The 24,642-nt window shown below is 40.9% G+C and overlaps 1 protein-coding gene across 1 annotated transcript in view; it reads right to left on the bottom strand.

The window, feature by feature from the left end:
- ABTB2 (ankyrin repeat and BTB domain containing 2) overlaps positions 1–24,642 on the bottom strand; it is a 146,000-nt gene that overhangs the window by 50,555 nt on the left and 70,803 nt on the right. The window contains exon 2 of the mRNA XM_082224358.1: positions 72–218. Coding sequence (XP_082080484.1) covers positions 72–218 — 147 coding nt within the window. The remainder of the gene's footprint in view (positions 1–71; positions 219–24,642) is intronic.

Here is a 24,642-nt window from a genome sequence, read left to right as displayed (position 1 = left end):
TTTCCTCTGTGTTCACTATGGAAGGGTCCCATATTTTTGAAAACAAGCGATCATATGCGGGTGGAACTCACTCAGTTCGGAGATGCTTCCAACACAAGTTGCCAGGAGAGACTGTTCTAAAGTTCTAAGTTCTAGTTGGGCGTAAGCATCAGCTCTTCCATTGCTGCACATGGATCCATCATTGTAAGGACTGAAGTACGCAGGCAGAGAAAGTACACCTAGAAAGAGACAGAGAAGAGAAAACATGCCTATTAGAAAGCACCAGGATAAATAAAACAACACAGAAGAAAGAGGAAGAATGGTCAAAAGTGTGTGCTGCTTCCTCTGCGGCAAGCCACAGTGCTGACTTATGAGAAGTAAATAAGATTGATCCAACCCATCTTCATTCCCGGTGAACTTCCAGAGCACGACCCAATCAAAGTGGTCAGTCACATCTTCTGCTATCTTGTAGGGCCTCTCAACATGCCTAAGAGTGGTAGAATTAGCAACTGTACCTGGATTGGAGACCTCTGAAGTCTCTTAAATAACAAAGAATGGGTTCCCACCTATCTAAATCACTTGTTTAGCAGTCGGGCTGTTACAAGTAGAGATAAGCATGTTGTGCAAAGTAGACTTGTGCCCACAAATGTCCCTTGCAGAACTTAGTAGGATCCAACCCTGGGTTTGGTTTCATGCTCAGCATTTGCCTGAACATCTGGACTACAATTTGCTCCATATGATTTGTGTCAAAATGTGGTATGACATATATAAGCTGCTTTGTACAAGGATGTTTGCAGAATCTTTCCACAAGACAAAGGCTGAAATAGAAGACTGTCTGGTCACTTCTATCCCAATGATTCTGGCGGCGGATGAGACCATATGTCAACTTAGCATTAACACTTACACCACTACACTGGATGTATGAGTTCTAGCATTAGTTCTAGCATTAGACAATGCAATGAAAATGAGGTCATTATCAGTGAAGGTTGAGCCAATTAGTTCTGTTAGGTTAACACTAGAATGGTAAAGGCAGAATAAAAGGGCTCTAAGAAACTATCACTCGGGCTGCTGCCTGTATGTGCCAGAAAGAAACAATGGTCAGGATCAATGAGAAATAAAAGCCCCTTCATTCAGTTTTCAAAAGACTGTAATGCTGCATTGGGCAAAACAAGTGATCTGTACATAAACTGCTATTGCACAATTGTAGCAGGGCAGATTGTTTTAAGCACTTCCAGCTTTGGTCAAGATAATAGGAACTGAGTGCAGACTACGAAGTGAGTTCAGTGGACTTCTGAATACCAGATGCTGGGCACAAACAGGCAATGTTGCTGCCCTCATCCCTTTGTGTGCTTTTCAAAGGTCTCTGGCTCATCTCTAGTTAGGAAAAGGATGGTGGATTAGATAGGTTGCCCTCACATGGAAGGATGGTAACATCAGGCGTGGGGCAGAAGAAGTAATGTGTGTATACTCTCTATTTTTCTCACCTCATGTTCAGGAGAGCCATTGGTTCCATATTGTCTGATTATGGACTTTGTGGACCTCCATCCACAATGGATAGAGAAAAGATGTGTTTGAGAGAAGGTTGGATAGTGTTTCTGTTACAGATCTGAGCATCTACGCACGCTCTCTGGAAACATACTCCAGTCATGACATACAAAGCTATGCTGCTATATCTTCTAGAGATGGCAATTCAGGTGTCCTTTTGGCATGTTATCTGGTAGGCACTGATAACATTTGCTATCAGCAAATTTTGTTTGTGCTGATGAGATCATTCTACAACTGCAATCGCATCTGGCCAAATGAGTGTTGTGCTAATTTGAAGCAACAGAATTGTCAAAAGAAAGACATATTAGGATACTTGGTTTATTCATCATGATATTCCTGCCCTTCGACTTTTGGCTGTAGCATTTGTTTCCCTCGCTGATCTCACATGCCTTCTTTTCACATGCTGGTGAGTAGGAAAGCCAACAATGACATCAGCAAGGACTTCCTGGGTATTCTGAGGAGAAGGAAATAATGCAATCTGCTGTGTCTCTGCACTGTACATCATTGTGAGCTAATGGGAAAGCCCAGCCAGCGGACTAAGTCATTTGCATATTTGGAAAGCAGAGAATAAACAGCAGCAGCACATGCCAACAATATATATTTTGTTGGAAAACACAGGGAAAACTACCCATCTTCGCCCCCACCACAAGAAGAAATCAAACTGATTCCGATTCCCTTTCCCTACATTAATACCCCAATTTCCCCCCCTAATGCGCACACTGATCTCACAACTGTGGCAAAGTGAAAATGGGCTAATTTCCAGATGATTAATTCAGAAGCACACAATGCCATAGAAGGTGGAAGGAGAAACTAAGGAATGTGCTCATAAAACAAAAGGATCACTTAGAAATAAACAAATAAAGTTACACTTACTTCTTTGTCCCAGGAAATTTTGATGTCTTTTTTAAAAAAATAACTATAGGAAATAAATATTTTTATAATGATTTAAACTATCAATATCAAGTCAAACCACATAGCCCTTGTTTTTTCAAAGTGAAGGGTTTGATGAATGATGTGGTGAACTTAATGGCTTAGTAACTGGGTCTGTCATTCATATCATCAACATAGTATCAGCTGGAAAGAGAGATTTCAGATACGTCTTTTCTTGGATTGGGGAAAGGCTAGCAGATAGACACTTCTTCTGTGGCTGCTACTATGAGAGAACAGAAATATTCTACTGTTGAAGCTCCCAGGATCTAAAAAACAGCAAAAAGACTAATGCCAATCAATGTGTTTACATGATCCTCTGATATGCCAATGCTGTTTAAGCGTACCACTTTCATTTGTTTGGATAAATGGGGGCTTATGGTTTATGGCTTCTTTTCAAAAGAAACCAGTTAGAAATTCTAGTCTTAACACATTACCAGAAGAAAATTATTGCCAACCAGAAACTGATTCAGAAGCTGTACCAAATCCATGCTGCAGAGAGGATTTTGCTGGCCAAACTCCAGCACAGAATTAAATGCACTTAAAGCTTAAATGTTGTTGGATTGTGGTTGTTATCTCTCAGATAAGTGATGTTCTGGTTCTCTCGCATCTCCTGAGGTTATGAAGATTCCGGCCATAAATGGTGGCCCTTTAAGTTGCCAATTCATATATACGAGAATCTGTAGTGAAACTGTACTCAGAGCATCTCTGCAATGTGGTGATCAAGACTGAACTGAGCAAAAATAATTAGTTTCTGGCATTTGTCAAAGTCTTTGAAATAGCAGTTGGGAATAAGGTATGTTTATTCTACCTCACTCAGTACAGGAAACCTGCTTATGGGCTCTGCCAGTACCGTTAAAAAGCTGGCGCGACAGGGTGGAGTTCCAGTAAGCCCTTTCTTAAAAAACAAAATTATTTTGCCAGCTTAAAAAGTTTTTTTTTTTTAAGATTCCTGTCTATAACATGATACTTTTTAAAGGAACTGAAATATTTCCAGCTTCCTAGGCAAAATCAGTTCAAGGAAGGAGAAGGAGGAAATTGATTTCTCTTGCCCCCCCGCTTCCATCACTTCATTGCTTCTGGTTTCAAACAAACTAGTTTGTATGTGAACAAAGATGAGCAAACCATCTGGAAGCTGCAATCTGAACTTTTATTCCTGATAAGGCCCAAACTAAACTTGAGTTTAGATGTATTTTTGCATGTAACATGCAGGTTTTTAAAAAATGCAAATAGCATCAGCATGTGTGTGTGTGCGTGTGCTGATAATTTGTTGGTACAGTGGTACCTCGGGTTACAGACGCTTCAGGTTACAGACGCTTCAGGTTACAGACTCTGCTAACCCAGAAATAGTACCTCGGGTTAAGAACTTTGCTTCAGGATGAGAACACATATCGCGTGGCGGCAGTGGGAGGCCCCATTAGCTAAAGTGGTACCTCAGGTTAAGAACGGACCTCCGGAATGAATTAAATTCTTAACCTGAGGTACCACTGCATTATGGCAGACACAGAGGAGGATTTAACCCTTTGCTCCCCTGCTGTGACCATGAGGAAATTTATTTGGTGGATGCCTCACTGGGCATTACCACAGAATTACCACAGCTTCTTTGGCCAATCCAAATAGGAATCTGAAAACCATTTTTAAAAAGGTGTTTTACAGATGCTAGGGGAAAGGTATTTCATAGTGGAGAAGAAGCCTCTGGCTGTCTAGCACTTTGCATGATTTCAACATTAGAAGGCAATTTCCTAGTCTTTTCCTTGTCACTTCTTAGTAGCTTTCTGAACAATTGCATGGCATCCAGAGGTGAAGACGGGGCCATTCCAGGAATGGCAAAGAGCCAGTAAGAAAAATATGAAAAGCTTAAAATTCCCCGCTCCTGAGACTCTTGTTACTGATTTGTACAAGAATGTGAGTTTAAAAATCTGACTCTCTTAGAAGTACACAGAGACTACGTACGTATGCCCCGTGGGCTGGTGGCCAATGATCACTGCAGGGCACAGGTCAGGAGGAATGTAAAGAAATCAAGGTGTTCTGCTCATTAATAAGGTTTAAAAAATCCCCAAATACAATTACATTTCCCCCCCATATTTCTCCTCTGGACAGAACAAAACAAAACAAAAAGTAAAGAGAAACTATAGTCAGTTCAGGAAATTAAAGGGAAAGAAAAACATTTGAGGAAAATGGCGATACTCAGGAAAAGCCCTGAAGGTGTGCAGCATTTGCTCAGTTCTTATAAAAATTAGAAATTGCATTCATATATAGCCTAAAATAATATTTTTTAAAAACCCAAACCAAAAAAGACAAACATCATGTGCCAAAGCATACTGCCACTTCACCAGTGTAAAATCAAAGCTAAAAATTCATATATCCATTAATTTAAACAGACTTAAATGAATACGTAAGGACAATGATAAAAGCTAATAATAAGTTGGCAAACTTACCAACTGAGATGGCCACGACAGGATTAGTATGTCCTTAAAGCATGCTTTATTTTATTATGGATAGAAAATGCAATTTATGCAATTTAGCAAAATCTGAATGCAATTAATTGGTTAATGTGCTATTTAATAGCCAAATTTTAATTTTAAGGCTATATTAAACACCTATTTGCACTTTAACGTATTTTATATAAGATACTGGAAGCATTTAACAAACAGTAATGAATTCAGCCACATAATATACTTTAAAAGTTTAAATATTTAAAGAACCAAATGGATATTAAAGTATGCTGATGCAAGTAAGTAAGAATTAATCCCTTTATGGGTTAAGGCAGATTTTGCACCTCATATTCTTCTAGACTAATTAATGCTGCTGTTTTTTTAACCCCATGCAGATTTGACAGATCATATACATTGATTTTTGCATGATTTTTTTATTGGATTCTTTTTTCTGCTGTTAGTCTTGTGATGATAGAGCCAGTTCCAAATATCACCAGTGCATCAATCCTCTGGGCTATTTATTAACTGGTATGCAAATGTATGACTTTTGATGAGGATTCTTGGAATTGAGATCCGTTTTAGACTAGAGACCTTCTGCAAGGCCTTTCCTACACAATTTCCAAGCGTGCTCCAATCACAGTTCGTCCTTTGAGGGATATAACTGCATTTCCCCTAGTGGTTGTAACAGTGTAGCATGATAGGCCCAGCTAAATGCACTAGATTGTGGGAGGGGCTTGAATAACCCCTAGATAATCTGAATAAACAAGGTGGCCTCACACAGTTGAGGTCTGCTTTCTGAGACATAGCGGATGCTGAAAGTTTATGGCTTTAGAGATAAACAAACAGCACTTTGAATGGTACTTGAAAACTTAACTGGGAGTGTAGTTATCATAGGTATATTATGCTCTGAGATTCGTCCAGATCAACAGCTGGGCAGTCAACGTTCTTAATCCAGCTACAGCTCCATATTTAAGAAGTCAACTAGGCTACATAGCAAAATTAGCAGGAAACTTCCTGGGGCCATTATAAGAAACTGTTTAGATCTATCAGAATCTAGGGCAGGTTATCTTAACGAGGGTCATCACTCTTGCCAGGGTTGGAACCCTTGAGATATTTAGGAAAGTTTTTAATGTTTGAAGTTCTATTGGTCTTTTAATTTTCTGTTGGGAGCTGCCCAGAGTGCCTGGGGAAACCTGGCCAGATGGGTTGATGATGATGATGATGATGATGATTACCTTACCCAGGTAAAGCATAACAGTAAGTATTACTTTACAAGTCTACAGTGGTACCTCTGGTTAAGAACTTAATTTGTTCCGGAGGTCTGTTCTTAACCTGAAACTGTTCTTAACCTGAGGTACCACTTTAGCTAATGGGGCCTCCCGCTGCCACCGTGCCACTGGCAGGACGATTTCTGATCTCATCCTGAAGCAAAGTTCTTAACCTGAAGCACTATTTCTGGGTTAGCAGAGTCTGTAACCTGAAGTGTCTGTAACCTGAGGTACCACTGTACAGTGGTACCTCGGGTTAAGTACTTAATTCGTTCTGGGGATCCGTACTTAACCTGAAACTGTTCTTAACCTGAGGTACCACTTTATCTAATGGGGCTGCTGCTGCCACGCCGCCGGAGCACAATTTCTGTTCTCATCCTGAAGCAAAGTTCTTAACCTGAAGCACTATTTCTGGGTTAGCGGAGTCTGTAACCTGAAGCGTCTGTAACATGAACCGTATGTAACCCGAGGTACCACTGTACTCTGAAAGTTCTTACTGCTCACACAAGGAATTCTCAGTCTATTAGATGCATCCACTAATATACAAATATGGCTGGTAACTTCCTCTTTTCAAGTTACACACATTGGCTATGGGGCTAGCACTGAGCTGCATCTAGCAGCATGTTGGATCCCTGGTCTGCAACTGGTTTTCCCAGCAGGTTACTTTGATAAGGAGGTCAAAGCCAAATCCCCCTCTCTGTCTGCTTCTACTGTAAGTCCCATTGCAACAAATGCTACTCCTAACCATCCCAGTTTTGTCTCTGGAGTGGTGACTGGGGGACCAGATGGCACCCATCAGCAGGACAGATCTGGCACCCAGTTGCTGAGCCCAACTGTCAATAACGTTTAGAACTGTTAATTATATCCTGCTCTAAGGCATGTATTTGGTATTCTAGGTTAACGTATATTGGATCGTGATGAGTGATGTTTATCATTATATTGGCGATATCCTCATAACTGTTTCAACTGAGCACAGAGCAGCGCATTTAACGCTGCACAGGAATATTTCTGTAGCAAGTAAAATCTTCTAATCTAATTGAAACCGCAACTCCACGCTGGAGTTGGGCCAAGCCATCAAGAATGAAATCCTTATGCAAAGTGTGCCAAAATATTTTAAAAGACCACAAATGGTCAGGGCTTCCATTCATGTGCCTTCCTCATCACACCAAAGACCTGCATTGTCCTACTACCATATTCTGAAACACTGATTCAGTGCTGTCTCCCAAGGCATAAACCCCACCTGCTAACTCAAACCCATTTCCTGGAGACACATATATTTTCTTCTCTGGGAAAGTTCCCAAGCAGTTTCTAAAAATGATGCCTATAAAGCTAGGAGAAGCCAAATTTTAACTAGATCTCAGACTCTGATTAGATGTCAGCCATTGATAATTGAACAACTGTTCTGACAATATAAGCCATTGTCAGTAATTTGAACGTCAAAGCTTTCTTACGAAAGCTTAATAATAGTAAATTTATTATCATCATCAATGAATAAACAACTATTTGACTTTTAGAAGACATCTGTAGGGAAGTTTTTACAGTTTGGTGTTTTATTGTGTTTTTAATATTTTGTTGGGAGCCACCCAGAGTGGTTGCGGCAACCCAGTCAGATTAGCATATAAATAATAAAAGTATCATGATTATTGTTATTTCATTATCAGTGTGCTACAATCAAACATAAAGCAGTTTCCTGCCCCTAACAGCTTGAAACTGATTTATTTTAAAAAAATAAATAAATTTAGACTTTGTGAAACATACCATATTCAAGGCTCAGGTTCAGACATGCAGCGCTGGGAACTAAGTTTGACATTATTGGTTTCATGTATGTTTTCCCAATAATGTTAATAATAATCAAGTGGTAATAATATTTAGCGGATCTTTCCAGCAATTGCAGTCCAAATTAAGTATCTGAGTAAAATCAAACATATGGATATTAAGATAATAAGGAATGGCAAAAGAAGAGGCTCCAGAACTGAGTCAGTTTTCCTGTCTACAACTTTAAACTCAGTTGTGTTGACAACACAGACAGTTGGGGAAAAAGTAATAAGGCAGTGTGTTAAAACTCTGGTACCAGCCTGACTGGTACGGATTTGGCCAGGCCATGCAAACCATGTAAGTTTAATGGCTTTGTCTGGAACCAACTTTCTTGCCACATTCAATTTAATTTCTCTTTTGATTTTGTTTCTCCATGACCTCAACTTTTGGGTCTCTTACAGTGCAATCCTATACTTGTCTACTCACAGTCTCACTGGCTTGGATCCTAGCATTTTGCTATGTGAATGGAAAGAGAGTTTGGCTCACTGAAGAGGTCCTTCTGTTCCTTCCGTGTATATATGTAAGAATAAATTTGGCTCCAAATCACAGTGTACTTTCAGGTAAACGTATACAGCCTTAAATTGCCCTAATTTACTTTATGTCCTCCTCTCTGTGTTATCTCAAGCAATCTAATATAACTACATGCAAAAGTGCTCTCGTTTATTGGAGTTTTCTACATATGTGTGGCGACCCTTTTTAGCTTTAGATCCCATGAACCTAAAAATATCCTTACTACTTCCCATAACATCTAAGATTATCCCCAAGGGATTGCTGTTTAACTAATTGACCTAATAGGAGCCAGATTGCACAGTCTCGTGTGATCAGATGACATCATATCCTGAGCAGATAATTTAAAGAATACTTGAAAAACAAGGTACGCTTCCATTGCAGCGTAAAATCCCCTAGCAACTCTCAAGTTATGCAATACCTTGTATTCCAGACTTGAATATCCTTAAGGGCATCATAATCTCCAATGTATGACAGAAGGCAGCACAGCGAGATTAAGCAATATTTCTAAGTTTTAAACAGTGATTCAGCATTAATCATTAATCCAACCACACTTTTCAGTTGCTGTAACAAATGCTATTTCCTTTATTTTAAAAAAATCAAGATTTTATCTCAGGTGGCAAATACAACACATCCTCTGTTTTTTATCCTCACCAACAGCTCTGTGAAGGAGGTTAGGGCGATACAGTGCCTGGGTCAAGGTCAACCAGTTCACTTCATGGACAGATGGGTGGGGATCCCATTGTGGGTTGCACAGGCCCAGCCTGAAGCTCAATTTATAATTTATGCAAGCAAGGCGCAAAGTGTTTACCTGTGTAAATGCTCCACATATGCCTCATCATATGCACTGGCCCATTTGCCTGTAGCATTAGCAATCTGCGGCCAGGACAGATGTGCCACTGGCATGCAAGTTCTATGCGAAAATGGGTCAGCACATTAATGAGTCAGTGCATTTCAATGTGACAGGATGTGTATGGGTTACCTCTGCAATTCAGCACTCTACCACAGGTCCAAAATTCTAACCTAACTCTCTCGATGTATTAGCATAACCCATTGAGAAATTATTCTTCTCCTCAATTTGTTTAGGAGTACGGGTTTGCAATTTTTAAAAAAAACACCCCATAGCTTTCAGAGCACATTATAAAGAACATTTGCACGTATGGCACACTTTAAGAGTTTGGAAATTTTGCCAAGCTTTGTTTGATTTAAGGATGTGCATATTTTTATTGATCTTGTAAAGGCTTCCGGTGTAAAAAAAAAACAACCCCAAGGAATGGATAGCAATGCAATCAAAAAGACAAAAACAAGTTTCTATTAGGAAGCTATTCTGCACAACCTCTTGCAATAAATGGGGCTCTTGAGTCAAGTTTGCAGAAATACTGAAAACATGTATAACATCAATTACAGACTGAAGAGTAAGGTTCCCAAACTGCAACGCTTTTAACTGGCCCGTGAACATCTTCACCCTACCTAAGAATTAAAACCGGTCTAAAAGTGAGTGATAATATTAGGCTGAAGAATACAGGTCACCTTGAGTTTACAAACTTCTGCTTACATACTCCAATTAAATCCTTAAAAAGAAAAGCCTCTATAGTGCTATAAATGTCACATGGACAAATGGAGAAAAGCTTTATGAGGTGCAGTATAATGTGCCACTGGCCTTGTGGACAAAATGGAAATAGCTGCCCAACACTGCTGTCAATAAGCACTGGACTAACGAAGAAACAGGGCTCAGTTCTGAGACTGGGACGATTGAATTCTGCTCCAAGTTCTGCCACTGAGCTGCTATGACTACGTCATTTTATTTGACCTCCATGGCTAAATCCATTCATGTGTAAAATAATATTAATGCATCCCTTTCGCACAAAGGCCGCTATAGACAACTGTAAAATGTATTCACTCTTCCTTGATTTAATGTGGAGTGCCATGCCACCACTTGGGGGAAGGACGAAAGGATTATTCAGCTGGTTCAAGAACCTGCTCCTGGATACATTCAAGGTAAAAGCGTGAAAAGCAGCCTATTTTAGGAGCACTTTCACTGTGACATTTCCCCAAAGATTACTGAACTATTAGTAGGTATGTTTGTGATAATTCCCTCATATACAGATGACTCCACTGCAAACCAGGTGAGTTCTCTATTCCACCAATATATATCAGCAAATTCGTACATGTATATGAAGCAGGGGTGGGTGGGGACCTTCTGGTTGTCTGGATGTTGCTGAATTACAATTCCTGCCATCCTTGACTAGTGGCCATGCTTGCTGAGGCTGATGCAAGTTGTAGTACAATGTCTGAAGGGCCAAACGTTCCCCCACCTGATATTGAGGGACTCCATTTGGTGAAAATGTATGTGACCAGGGGTAGTGGGAGAAGGTGTTTAAAATACAGAAATAGCACTAGGCTTATTAGCCCAAACATCATGTAATGAATGAGCTCTTACAACATATCCAGGCAACAGCCTAATGTTCAGAAGATCTAGTAAATAATAATTTCCCAGTTCTTCTAAAGAGGTCTCACACCCTGAACATCTCCGTTTAACTTGCTGCGTTTCACTTTCACTTGCATTTCAAAAAGTGGACTCATACATTATCCTTTTAGTAAGGCAACACAAGTGCGAAAGCTAGTTTTGCTGGCCTCCAGTCCTTTAGCCAGTGCATGCACTAAAAATATTGCCCCAGAAGAGATCAGAAAGAAGAAGAACATAGAATACCACAACCCCTCCTTGTCTAGCAAGGAAGCTGTGAAAGATTATTTCTCCTTGGCTGAATGTTTCTTCCCTTAGAGTGAGAGAAAGTCAAGGGGAAAGGCCATTTCAAGCCTGGGCGGCAAGAATGGGAAACCTGTGGCCTCCCAGATTGTTGGATTTCAGTTCCCATCAGTCACAGCCAGCCTGTGGGCAGAGATAATGGGAGTTGTAGTCCATTGACATCTGGAGGGCCATAGGTTCCCCTTACCTGCTGTATAGTCAGCTAGTAGGAAGGAGCCTTCAGGGTTCTAAACAAGTGGAGTAAATCTGGTTTTCATGTAATCACTTATTAAAAGTATAATGTGTAGCCTGGGCTCTTAGCAACAATAGCTAATAAGAACCGGAAATATAATACCGTCCAAACTAGTTTGAACTTGACCAAAAAAATAAAATAAAAATCACAGATCATCATCAGGGCTAAAACAAGCTCAGGGCTCAAAGTCAGCCTTTGTAATCCCAGTATTTTAGATCAATATCCTCAAGTCTATTCTGAAGAGAAATGCTTGTGTTGGAAAATAAAACTCCAATGTCTCTTGACAGACTTATGTATGATGTTCAGTATCATCTAGAGAAAGATCTGACTCTAGGTCAGCCGTGTATTGGAAAAGAAGCTGTCTGCCACTTGAGTTTAGATGTTCTCAGATAAACACTTGTGACTATCTAGTAGGCCAAGTTATTTTATTTTCATTACAATACACTTCACAGCATTCAAATAATTATCAGCTCTTAGAATAAACCTCCCAACCTCACTGTAATGAGAGGTTACAATAGGGTCAGCCAAAAAAGAGCTGGTATAATGTAGTGCTTAAGAGTGTGAACTGTGAGCCGGGAACTCCTTGGCTTAAATCCCTCTTTAGTCATCAACTCATTCTGGGGCCTAAGACATGTCACCACATGTCCACCTCAGGCCCCACATCTGCAATATGGGAATAATACAGTGCTATTTGAAGGATTACTAACACGATACTGTCTGGATTATTGAAAGGATGTATGTGAAATGCTCTTAGGTGCTGCGGATTGTTATTAAAAAGGGAGAAGTTACTTTACAAGTTGAAATATGCAAGAATACTGTAAATAAATATATAAAATTAATTTCACCTTTCTACAAAAGGCTAGTTTCTACACAGGCTCACACATCCTTCTCTGTCCTCAATCCAGGGAAGCCAGAGTGATGATCAGAGTTCAGTGACACATTCCAACCAGGCGAAAGCCCTCAAGGAGGATGTGAGGCAAGGCCAAGGAGGTGTGTGGCTTGGAAAGAGGCCCAAGGGCCAGACAGAGAAGTCTGGAGGGTCAGAGCTGGACTGCAGGCCTGAGGTTCTCCACACCGGACTAGAGGGAGGATCCAAGCTAGAGACCAGCATCATTGGGTGGCTGGCACTCAACAGAGCTCAACTGCTCCATGACTGGAAGTGGACCAGTATTTATATATGACTTTTGTATACAAAGCAGAATACTAAAATGCCTACAATTGTCTTTCAGAAGGTTTCCCAAACATTAACCTGGCAGAAGCTGGAGCTTCATTTCTGTACATAGTGCTGGGTGGCTAGCTAGACCACTGAAAGTCTCCTTCCACCTCCTCCTCCCTCCTTGCGGCTACCTATTTCTTCCTGGGACAGATCCCTTCCTATTCTTCCCTTACCATCCCCTGTTTCTTCAGCCACATTATCTCCCTAATGACCATAGCATATGACCCCAGATCCAATCTGTCTTTCCTTCAGGCCATCATGTTCATATAAGCAAGAATACACACTATAATTATTTCTGAAAAGTGCAGTTGTTTTCTCAGTGTCCAAGCAGTCATGGGGTGTGTTGGTCAGTTTGTTTGGAGCCCTCCAGTAAATCTGTGTTGCAAAGTTTTTTCTCTGGACTCCATCATCTGATACAGAGGCTCGTTTTGTTCTACGCCACTTGCCTTTGGCCATTTACAGAAGCACAAGCAGCAGAATTTGTACTTTACCACTGAACGATCACCCTTCTTTAGCATCCATTCAGATTCTATAGTAGTACCAAACTATATATAACTCCTTCAATGTGCAATTCAGTTTTCAACAATGCTACTTTGAGTTTTGTTTTTAGAAGAATGTCAATGGTCACTGGCATTACTGACATCCTGAATGGTTATTTTTTTACAGATCATTTTTAAAGAACACGAGGGAGGAAAAAGCGACATTCCTAACGATATTCTGATTTGCAACGCACTGTTCTTCAAAGCGCTCAGCATTAAAACCATGTGCTAGGAGTTTGTCCTGTGCTTTAAAAGACAAGGAAGCCTGTAATTTTTTTTAAAAAATGGTTTTGCTAAATCTATTGTACCTGTAGCCTAGAATATTGAGACCATGATTGCATGAAATATACTTTAGGAGTACATCAACTTTTTAGATCTTTCTAATTAATTGAGGGTAGCTCTGCTAATTGGACCATGCAAATCATAGCCAGAAGCCTTAACCTAATTAGAGTTCTAGTAGACTGCCAGCAATTCTCTTCCTGATACAAGTTTTTTGGAGTGGACCTCCACTGACTGGGATGCTGCCAATTCAAACAAAATAAGAGCTAAAAACAACCACAAGCAGCCTCCCACAATGAGCAATATTGTTGTAATGCTGCAAGTAAAAATATCTGGCCAGTTAAGTATCACTTAGATTCATTTGATTCTGTAGCTGTCATACACAAGGACTTGAACATCTTATTAAGGGCATCTATCTAGTTCTATCATTTCCATTCTTTTGGGTCCACCCAGTTCTGACATGGAAATGAAATTGTCTTAACATCTATTGACAGGAGACACACCTATTAAGATCCCAGTCTCTAATAAATAGTTATGAAAGCAGTGTGTGTGCAATATTCAGGGAATCTAATGACACCCATGAATGGAACAGGGTAAGCATGCCACTTTAATCTTATGTCTCAAGTTGGGACAGAGTTGTTCTGTAAACAGAAGCAAAGCAGTACGTGAGTTTACTGATTCCACCTGGTGTAAATTGGCTAGAATAGGACTGGGTATGAAAGGAGGTCAACCCTTTTCCTTCCAGTTCCAAAGTGTAAAATGAGGAATCTTCGGCCCTTCATGGTTGACCAGCTTTTACCGCCAATGAAGTTCTTCCTGATACAGTGGAGGCTTGGGTTGCGAACTTGATCCATGCGGGAGGCACGTTCGCAACCTGCATCGTTCGCAACCCGCAGCGCCACACCTGCACACGTGTGGGTCGCAATTCAGCACTTCTGCGAATAGCGTGATTTAGCACTTCTGCGCATGCACCGAAACCCGGAAGTAACCCGTTCCAGTACTTCCGGGTTCGGCGCGGTGCACAACCTGAAAATGTGCAACCTGAAGCATCTGTAACCTGAGGTATGACTGTATTTAGGTGGAATTTCCTTTCTAGTAACTTGAATCTTTCGGGGTCCTACCCTCTGGAGCAGGAGGAAACAAGCTTGCTCCATCTTCCATGTGACAGCCAAGAATATATCTGAAGGTGGCTATCATATCTCATCTCAGTCTCCTCTTATCCAGGGTCAATCAACTACAACTCCTATCAGCCCTAGCAAGCATAGCCAATGGTCAGTGATTTGTTCTCCAGCAAATCTGAGTTGCTTTTCAGCAATATCTGGAGGGTCAAATGTTCCCTACATCTAATGTAGTGGAACAATGGATGCATCTCTGGCCTCTAGATTTACACACACACACACACGGATGGGAAAGGTTGGGGATGCTCAGAATCACTGAGGTATTCTATGGAGAAAGATCACGTGACCTTCCATTATGTTAAATGTAACACAACCTACTGGTTTTCTAGTCTGCATGGAACCAACAAACAGTGGGGGTATATTCAATATTTGGCAGGTGAAATGACATTGCTAAACTTGACTTGGTGGTTCACAAGCTGTGAAAGCCTGATTTAAGAAACGACAAGAAAAGGGGAGAATATCTAGAAAATAGAGTCAGAAACAGGAGTTTGTATCTATATGTCAGAAATGCTTCTTTGTAATTCAGATATATTTTGGACTCAATGCTTTTTCTTTTTTAAAAGTCAATTGCTGTTGGTAATGTATTGCTAAGAAAGAAAGCAGTCCTCTTTATCATCACTCTGATCCCTGGTAAACTGGGAAGTGCAAGAACCACATTTGGCGATTGACAAGAGCAGTGTTGCAGCAAAGTTGGTATCAGGTCAACAATGCCTTCCCTTTGCAAGCTGCCTTGGTGGTCCAATGAGTTCAGTTCACAAACCCTGATACTAGAACCCAGGCCTAGTATGTTACAAGTTGTTATACAGAGAAAATTATGTTCTTTCTACTCTCTGAATCCTGAATCACTCTACTTTTTCTATTCTCTCAAATAATCTATTGATTTACTGTTACATTCCTCAAACAAACACTGCCTCGTCTTCTCCATGGGAATTAAATAATGATTGAGATGCCTACATATTTGACTTCCCTCCATCACAGAAGGACGAGGAACAAAGCATCTGTGTAAATAGCAAAAATTAAAGATTTCTATACGTTAGAGAGTTGTGTTCTGACATGAATTAGCACTTTTCATTTGATGTAATAGTTTCATGCAGTCTTCATGCTGACAGCAAGTAATGTTTAAATCAGCTCCTGCCTTGTAGGAAACCTATAGTTAGACTTAATTTTCATCATTAAAAATAATAATAATCTGGAAATACTACACAATTAGCACGAGTAATAGAAGGATGGGTCACAGCCTAGTGAAAGAATTCCTGTTTTGTATATAAAAAGACTCATATTCAAATACTCAAGCAGCACACATGATCAACCAAGGGAGAATCCTGCCTGAGATCACAGAGAGATATTGGAGATCAGGATTAATAGAATCAGTCTAGTGGTCTGCTTCAGTATAAGGCAGCATGTTTTAACCCATTCTGGAGTACAAATGTATTCTATTCTGCCTTGATTAGACTACAACAGGAATACTGTGTCCAGTTCTGGGCACCACAATTTAAAAAGGATATTAGCAAGCTGGAGTATGTGCAGAGGAGAGTGACCAAGATGACCAAGGGTCTGGAAACCAAGTCTTACAAGGAACAGTTGACTGAGTTGAGGGTATTTAGCCTGGAGAATAGGAGAATGAGAGGAAATATTATAGCCATCTTCAAATATCTAAGGGGCTGCCACGTGGAAGATGGAGCAAGCTTGTTTTCTCCTGCTGGAGAGCAGGACATGAACCTATGGCTTCAAGTTACATGAAATAACTTTCTGATGGTAAGAGCTGTTCCGACAGTGGAACAGACTGCCTCAGACAGTTGTGGACTCTCCTTCTTTGGAGATTTTTAAGCAGAGGTTGGATAGCCATCTGTCATATATGATTTACAGTAGTTGAGATTCCTGTATTGCAGAGGGTTGATTCAATGGCCTTTGGGATCCCTTCCAACTCTATGATCTTATCATTTTAAGTTTGATTGTCCAGGAGCGGCAGGGATGTATTGTTGCTTGGATGGAGCCATATACAACACTCTCCTTGGCAAAACTGGGTCAGTATGATTTGTGGAAGGGAGATATATAGGTTAAGCATTTTCTAGGGATCTAGACAAGAACCTCTCCCATCTAGGCTGATCTTCTTGAAGCAAACTTTTTTTCAAGGACCCATATCACCCCATAAGACATATTAAGCAAAACATAGCTACAGCAAAATATGTATTTGGGACTACGTGCCTGCTTGCACTTCATTCCTGGGTGATAAACCCCACTTTTGCCTTGCTTGTCCTTGTCAAGATATGATACCTTCCTCTCCCCATTTGTGTGCCTATTAGTGTTATGTATAAAGGGGTGGTGACTAACAGCTAGTTGAGAGAGGGGCACCCACCCATATGTCCCCTGGCACAAAGCCACTTCCTTTCTACCTTAATGACCCATACTTATTATGAAGAACCTGTCCTGGTTATTCCAACAATTAAATCTTTGCTGGATCCAGGAATTAGGAGGGACTCAAAACACTATAATGGCCCAAGCAGGTTTGTAATGCAGTGCAAAAACAAACAGTGATCCTGCAGGTGGACAGCAGCTGCATATAGCCTTCTAGCAGAAGCAGGAAGCCGACACATGCAGAATTTCAGGTGGGGAGCCCAATGGTTGTGTGAAGTGATCCTCAGTTTACCCCCCACAAGAAATAGAAAAAGAAAACCCCAGTATTTTGACATTTTAACAGTGGCTTTCCTTTTCATTGAAAAGAAGCGGAAAGAATTCAGAACCGAAGTACTCTGGTGATATAGAGCCAACACAAAAGGCAATACGGGAAAAGAAACTTCAAACAATTCTCAAAGCCCCCTTTGAAAGCAGATCCAAAACACTGCATGGAGTTGAACACACACATGCCAGAATTCTTTTTCTTCTTCATGGGGACATGACCTATTTTTTCACCCTGAGACTTCCTTGAAAGAGGATTTTATCACACCCACTTGTAAAGTCAATAATAATAATAACAACAACAACAATAATAACAATAATAATTTATTTTTTATACCCCGCCCATCTGGCTGGGTTTCCCCAACCACTCTGGGCTGCTTCCAACAAAATATTTAAATAAAAACATTTTCACAACCATTGCACGGAAAAGTTACAACCTAGCATTGTTTGCCTGACCCATGCCAAGCCTTGGGAAAATGCAAGTTAAAGCCTGGGCAGGCAGAAAGAAAACACATAACTTGGTACCTTACATAAGGAGAGACTGGGGAGATTGGAGACAACTGGAGGTAGCTGACTTTAAGGACTATTCAGAACAAAATTGGAGACCCATTGTAGCGTAGCCTTCCCCAACCCGTTGCCTTCCTGATGTTTTGGACTTCAGATCATTGCCAGTCAGCATGGGCAATGGTCAGGGATGATGGGAGTTGTAGTCTGAAAGATTTGGCAGCCCTGTTTAGGGAAGCTTTTAATGTTTAATAGGTTATTGTATTTTAGTGTTTTGTTGGAAGCTGCCCAGAGTGGCTGGGGGGGGGGCGACCCAACCAGATGGGCGGGGTATAAATAATAAATTGTTGTTGTTGTTGTTATAGAAAACCTGGTGAGGAAGACTGGAGTTGTGGCTAAAAACTTACCTCATAGGACTGTTAGGAGCCTAATGTTGCACTTCTAAACACATCTAGTCAGAAGTAAATGCCACATAATTCCCAGGTAAATTAGGTTAGGATTGCAACCATAAAAACTGCTCGGAGCTTCTTGGATAAACATGTATACTTTGTGGCATTAGATGGACAGGATATGCCTGTACAGATTCAAGATGTTGTCCTGCGGCAACGTGGTTAAAACCACATAGCAAAAGGCTGAGGGGGAGAAGGAGGAATCCCAGATGCTACGTAGTAGTCAAAGCTGTGCTCCTCTGACAAGAGAAGTGGTATCTGAGGTCCTGGTAAGCTTCAAGCAAGGAGAGTGTGATTGCCTTGAAATGAGGTAGAACAGAGAGAGGCTCCTTATTCTAATGCTTTTGAAAAGGTTTGCTAATTTTCATAATGAAGTGATTCATCATAGTCCATACTTTGATAATTTTACACAGTCATCAATAAGACATTAAGACATCAGGGGGTTTTTTTGTATGAAAGCAAAGAAATACAGTGAAGTGCACAAACAACAGTTATTACTACCCAAAATAATTTGAGTGTTGCTCAGTTATTAAGTTCTGCTCATTCAAAAAGTCTATAAAACCTGCCATAAATGCTGCTCTACAAATGTGCCATCTTTACAGTGTGCTAAATTTTTATTTTACTCTTCTCTTGCAAACTGTTTTTATTCATCTTTCTTATCTACAGCTATTCAGTTGTCTTTAAGCCCTGCTCGTGTGCCCAACTGCATCTATTTATGTGAAGCCAGTCATATATATATTTTCTGATTTAATCAGAATGCAATATAAATTATCATTTTAAAAAGTGGAACCCCATATCCCTTTTTTTCAGTTCCCCATATTTGTGGCATATTGAGCACAACCAGGTCTTGGGACTCTAATCCAAGTCACTAAACATTAGCTCTTGGGGTCTATATCCCATCTGAGGTTTGAGGTTTAGATCAAACGCACATCCCATGACAGTCTAAACCATCCTTTCTGAGATGATAACCAAAGAAAAACAGCTTATTTTATCTGATGTTTATCTAGAAATGGCCCAGGAGGCACTCAGGGATTTCCATAGCTTTACAAAATAGGGAAATAAGCCGCTAATTCATCTTCTTTTCTCCCTTTCACAAGCAGTGCTGCCTTAACTATAGCTTAGCAGACTCACTGCCAAGATACAAAATGGACAGAGTTTTATTTTCCTTAAGAGCCCAGCCGCTTGGCTTGGTTTAATGCCTCTTTAATTGCTTTTCAGTATTTGCACAGCCTTTACTGCTGGTCGAAGTTATATGCTCTTGGATGTTATACTCTCCAGGTTTTTAAAAGAAAGAAAACACTGTGTCTTGTTTTTTGAATGCAGCAACATTGCAATGCTTCTGCAGTACATGCACACAAAAGGATTTAATCAAGCTATATAAATCAAGCCAAATAAAGTAGTGGCTTTAAAAAGATTTATTTTACGTCCCTCCAGCATGGGCAGCGTTATGCATTCTGGCTCCAACAGCCTGCCACTTCTAAAGTCTGGTTAGTTCAGGTATCTACAAAACAAAACAAAACAAAACTCCTTGTTCATAGCTTCCTTTTGCAGTGCACCAGTTTTCCAAATGCACTTCTCATATAATGAATGGTTCCCCAGCAAATCATGCTAAAACAAGAGGGAGAATTTGTTTGGTAGTTATGCTGTGTTTTTTGTGACTGAATGCAACCTTTGATTTCTCTTCACGATAGATAGCCGTGTGGAAAGTGTATTTCTAGAAATATTTCCTTTCTTAACTATAAGTAATATGGGGCTCTTTCACTCGCTGCTATGCCTACAGGTTGATGTGTGGCTTCATAACACCTGACAAGTGAATAGTGCCAGCTCTGACACTGGCACCCTGCTTCACCCACTTATGAGCCCTCCAAAAAGCCATAATAGATGCCAGTGAAGATTTGAGGTTACTCACTGCATCACACGGACACAGACACTGCGCAAATGCTGATCCACTGAAAGTCCACTACAGTTCAGGCATTTTTTTGGGGGGAGAACAAAATGACAGTCTGCAGATTAAAACCAGTAGCAAATCTAGTGGTCCTTGGTTCTTCTTCAATTTGATGTTCAAATCACACATATTCCCAGTAATAACTAAAAAAAACAAAGTAAGTCATAATAATGTGAAACCCTAATGATACTATAGCCTGCTATTTCACCACTCCTCAATATAATCCTTAATTAATTAATTCTTAGTAGCTTCTGTGTCTTTATCTGAAACCAACTTATAGGCTATCCAGGAACTAGACACTGACTGCAACCCTACCTTCAGAGAAAGGGAGGTTCTCAACATTAGAGAATGCCTCCATGCACTGTATAGAATGGCCTTAAAATGACACTGAACCAGCTGCTTGTTTGGGAGACTAAAGAATGCTCAGCAGTGTCACCTGAATTGTGGATGGCCCCGTGTCTGGTACACAGTGGAGAACCAACCCAGTCATAGGCTTCAATTGACAAAGGTTCATTCCCTCTTCCATCAGGATGACCTACAAATGGGCTTAACTAGCTCTTTTTGTTAAAAACATACATAGGCACTGTTCTGAATCCATTAATATTGCCAAGTGTATATTTTGGGCAGGTCATCGATCTTACTTTATTAACAACACAGTGGCCTCTACAGTTCTGAAGCACTATCAAGAAAAAAGATCTTGTGTACAGAGCCAAGAGAAAGGTTGTGGGGGCTGGTGGGGAAAGACTGACAACTGGGAAATTTGAAATACACTAAACTAGAGCTGACATCCTTAGTAAGTAATGACCACTGGCTTCAATGCAACTTCATTTCAAATAAGTGTGTCTAGCATGGCGCTTAATATGGCTTGCATTAGTAGCAGGAGCAGGGACGCACAGCAGTTTGATCCCTGACCAGCGAGGATAAAGCTGCGCTCTGTTCACTCAGAGGGAGGGGAGGGTGGGAAAGGAAGAGAGCCAGAAACATTTGTCATTTCTGACCACACTTGCTCTCCGCAGTCAGTCTCCAAGTCATTCAATTTTTATTACAACAGAAACAAAACAACTAAACGGGTAGTGAATGAACCCTGTGGGTGTGAGATCAGGATATAAATGACATAAGCTGGTATTGCAGCACTCTGTGAATGAGATGTTAAGGAAGGGAGAAGTTCCTGCCCAGACACTGCACCCAGTGTTAGGCCCAGAACGAGCATGTGAGTATATACCACGTCATTCATATAGCAGCAATAAGAACAAATATGCTGAAGAGGCGAACTGAATGTAGGATGCACAATTTGTTTGATTCATTCTGAGTGACTTCTGTCATTCTAAATGTGGATGTCTGAGTGGCTTCTTCTTCCTAGGCTTATTTGCATGTCTACAACTGAGCCCACACATCTCCCACAGCAATGAAACGCATATGTCCCAATCCAGAGAAAGCACATGCACCACACACAACCATCGCTCCATGTATCCTGAAACAAAACAGAGCCACCTACCATTTCCTTTACCCACTACCTGTCTCAGCTTCCTTCAATATAATGTCAGCCCTGGATACCTTACACAATCTGTTTCTGAGGGCATTATTAGCCCTGACTACTGTGGTCATGCTGAGGACAGGGATGAGTCCTTCCTTTGTTCTGACCAGAATCCACAAATCATTATGGGGGGCATTCAACTGATTTTTTTGCTAGTTCTGTGCTAGCACTAGCACAAGGGGTTTCCTCCTCTCCCCCCCCAATCCCATAGAACAGATTTAAGGTGCACATGGAGGAGGAGAATATTCTGTCACATATAGAGAAATCCTGGCACTGATGGAACCTTAGCACAAACTTGAATACAACTATATCTACTAATGACAATTGTACAGTGTGTCTCAGTGGTTTACTTTGGTTCAGTCAGTGGCTTGCTTTCTTCTCAGGGAAGCACCACAGCTTGGTGGCAGAGCATCTGCTTGTATGGAATAGGCCCTGGTGTCTCCAGGCAGGGCTGGAAATCTTGCTCTTGCTTGAAATCCTGGAGGGCTGTGGCTAGTCAGTGTAGACAAAACTGAGTGAGATAGACTAATGGTCTGACTCAGCTTCCTGTGCTTCTAATATTTCCTCAGGCTCTGTATTATCATACAACATAGGTATGGTTTAGTCGGGGAGGCTCACCTCTGAACGCACCAGTTTCTAAAATTATTATATATATTTAAAAGCCTTCAACAGGATGTTCTAAATGATTAGATCAGTATTGGATCCTCTCAGTCCTCTGGATGTTAGGCCCTTCTCAGATATGACCAGTATTTTCAGGCATATTATTTGATTCTAAACATGCCCCCTTCTTAGGCTTCACACGACGCCATATTGGTAGTGGATATTCAATTTTTCCATTAGATCATCAACAATGCGTGTGTTTCTTGGGCATGTTGGAAGATATTGAGCTCTATATATTATACTGTACCCTTTATTGCCCCAGAGATATATATTTCTGGTTTTGCCCCTTTATAGGGCTGTCCCTAATATGGAATAACTTGTGCACAGCTGTTAGACATGGATGTTTACTACATATAGAATAGTATTATTGGCTGTAGCGGCCGAAACAATTTACTGGAAATACTTAGTTATTTGCATACTACATATATACGGAATCTGCTTCATTTTATCACAGTAATTTCATATAAAGAAGATTTAGAGAGGGAGAATAGCAGTTTTTTCTCCACTGCTCTTTTTATAGCCCATGCAATTGTGTGTGTGTGTGTGTGTCTGTGTGTCTGTGTGTGTATACCCTTATGAGATTATAAATATTCTACAAATGCCATTCAATAGCTGCTTAATCACAGTCACTAAAAACTAGCAGTTAAGAAGGATTTACTATATCTCTGGTATATGATTTGGATTAAAGCATTTAAATTCCAGTTACAAGTTCCATAATTGTAAAGATGTACCGGTAACTCAAAGAACAGCAGCAACTGAATTCCTACATCCACTTTCTTTGCAGTAAGCTCCCTCAATTCACTTTGAAATAACATATACAGGATTGAGTGATATAGACCAGGGGTGGGGGATTGTTTTCAGCCTGAGATCCGCTTCCCTTCCTGGGCAATTTTCTGGGAGCCGCTCAGCAATGTTGAGGAGAGCCAGAAACAAGTGGGTGGTGCAATGGACAAGACCCTTACCTTTATAGAGTAGGCCAAATTCCAGCTAGGCAAAAGTCAGAGGTTTCCACACTCCCTTCGCACCAACAAAACTCCCTATCCAAGCAAGCAAGAAGCACCATCACAGTTCAAGGACACAATTCAGCAAAGGCAAAAGCACTTGAGGGCATGGAGCAGGGCCTCTGAGGGGACCTGGGCAGAATACAGAGCAGCTTGGAGGGCCAACATTTGACACTCAGATTTGAGGTTCTCCACAATGTAATTAGGGACGCGGGGGGCACTGTGGGTTAAACCACAGAGCCTAGGATTTGCCGATCAGAAGGTCAGTGGTTCGAATCCCTGCGACGGGGTGAGCTTCCGTTGCTCAGTCCCTGCTCCTGCCAACCTAGCAGTTCGAAAGCACGTCAAATTGCAAGTAGATAAATAGGTACCGCTCCGGTAGGAAGGTAAACGGCGTTTCTGTGCACTGCTCTGGTTCGCCATAAGTGGCTTAGTCATGCTGGCCACATGACCCGGAAGCTGTACGCCGGCTCCCTCGGCCAATAAAACGAGATGAGCAACCCGAGTCGGCCACGACTGGACCTAATGGTCAGGGGTCCCTTTACCTTTACCTTACAAAGTAATTGGTTAGAGCTACAACAGATATATAGTGGTTTGGAACAGTTACCAAGGAACAGAGGTGCCCACACCCTGTTTGCTTGCTGCTCTTCCATCATCATCTTCACATTCACCCCATTTCCCACGGAAGCTATGTAGTGTACCTCTTGTATTTTACCAGCGTTTTAAGGTACACCTAAGCCTTAAAATCCTCTTAATCTATGTAGCTAAACAATGATAGTAACAATAGCCATTCTTCTTTCACTTCATCAAAAACATAAAACACTCTTTCCTTATGCAAGGTACCCTATTGCAGCATCCAGGGACTGAGCCTATGGCAAAGTTTCCATCTCCCTTATGCTACCTGACCTTTGCCACAAGTTGCAGCTCGCTGCAACTTTTGTTCCTGATGGCAAACTTCAAAAGGTGCCGAGTGTGGTCTCCATTTAGATAAGCAAGCAGTCCTAATGTCTGGATTCTTATCTTCTACAAAGAAAAGAAAAGTCTTTTAGAAAAAAGACTATATGGGTGGCTTGGTATATTTTTGTTTCTGGCCTCTTGCTTCCACAGGAATGGTGACTGTGGAGCTCACACTTTCATTGTGAAACACTATCTCTTATTTAGACTCTACTGATTCTATGGAGCTAGT

Source organism: Podarcis vaucheri, assembly GCF_965113315.1.
Source record: "Podarcis vaucheri genome assembly, chromosome: 1".
Lineage (NCBI taxonomy): Eukaryota > Metazoa > Chordata > Lepidosauria > Squamata > Lacertidae > Podarcis > Podarcis vaucheri.
Note: the sequence above shows the minus strand (reverse complement) of the source record. Positions and strands in the feature narration are given on the sequence as shown.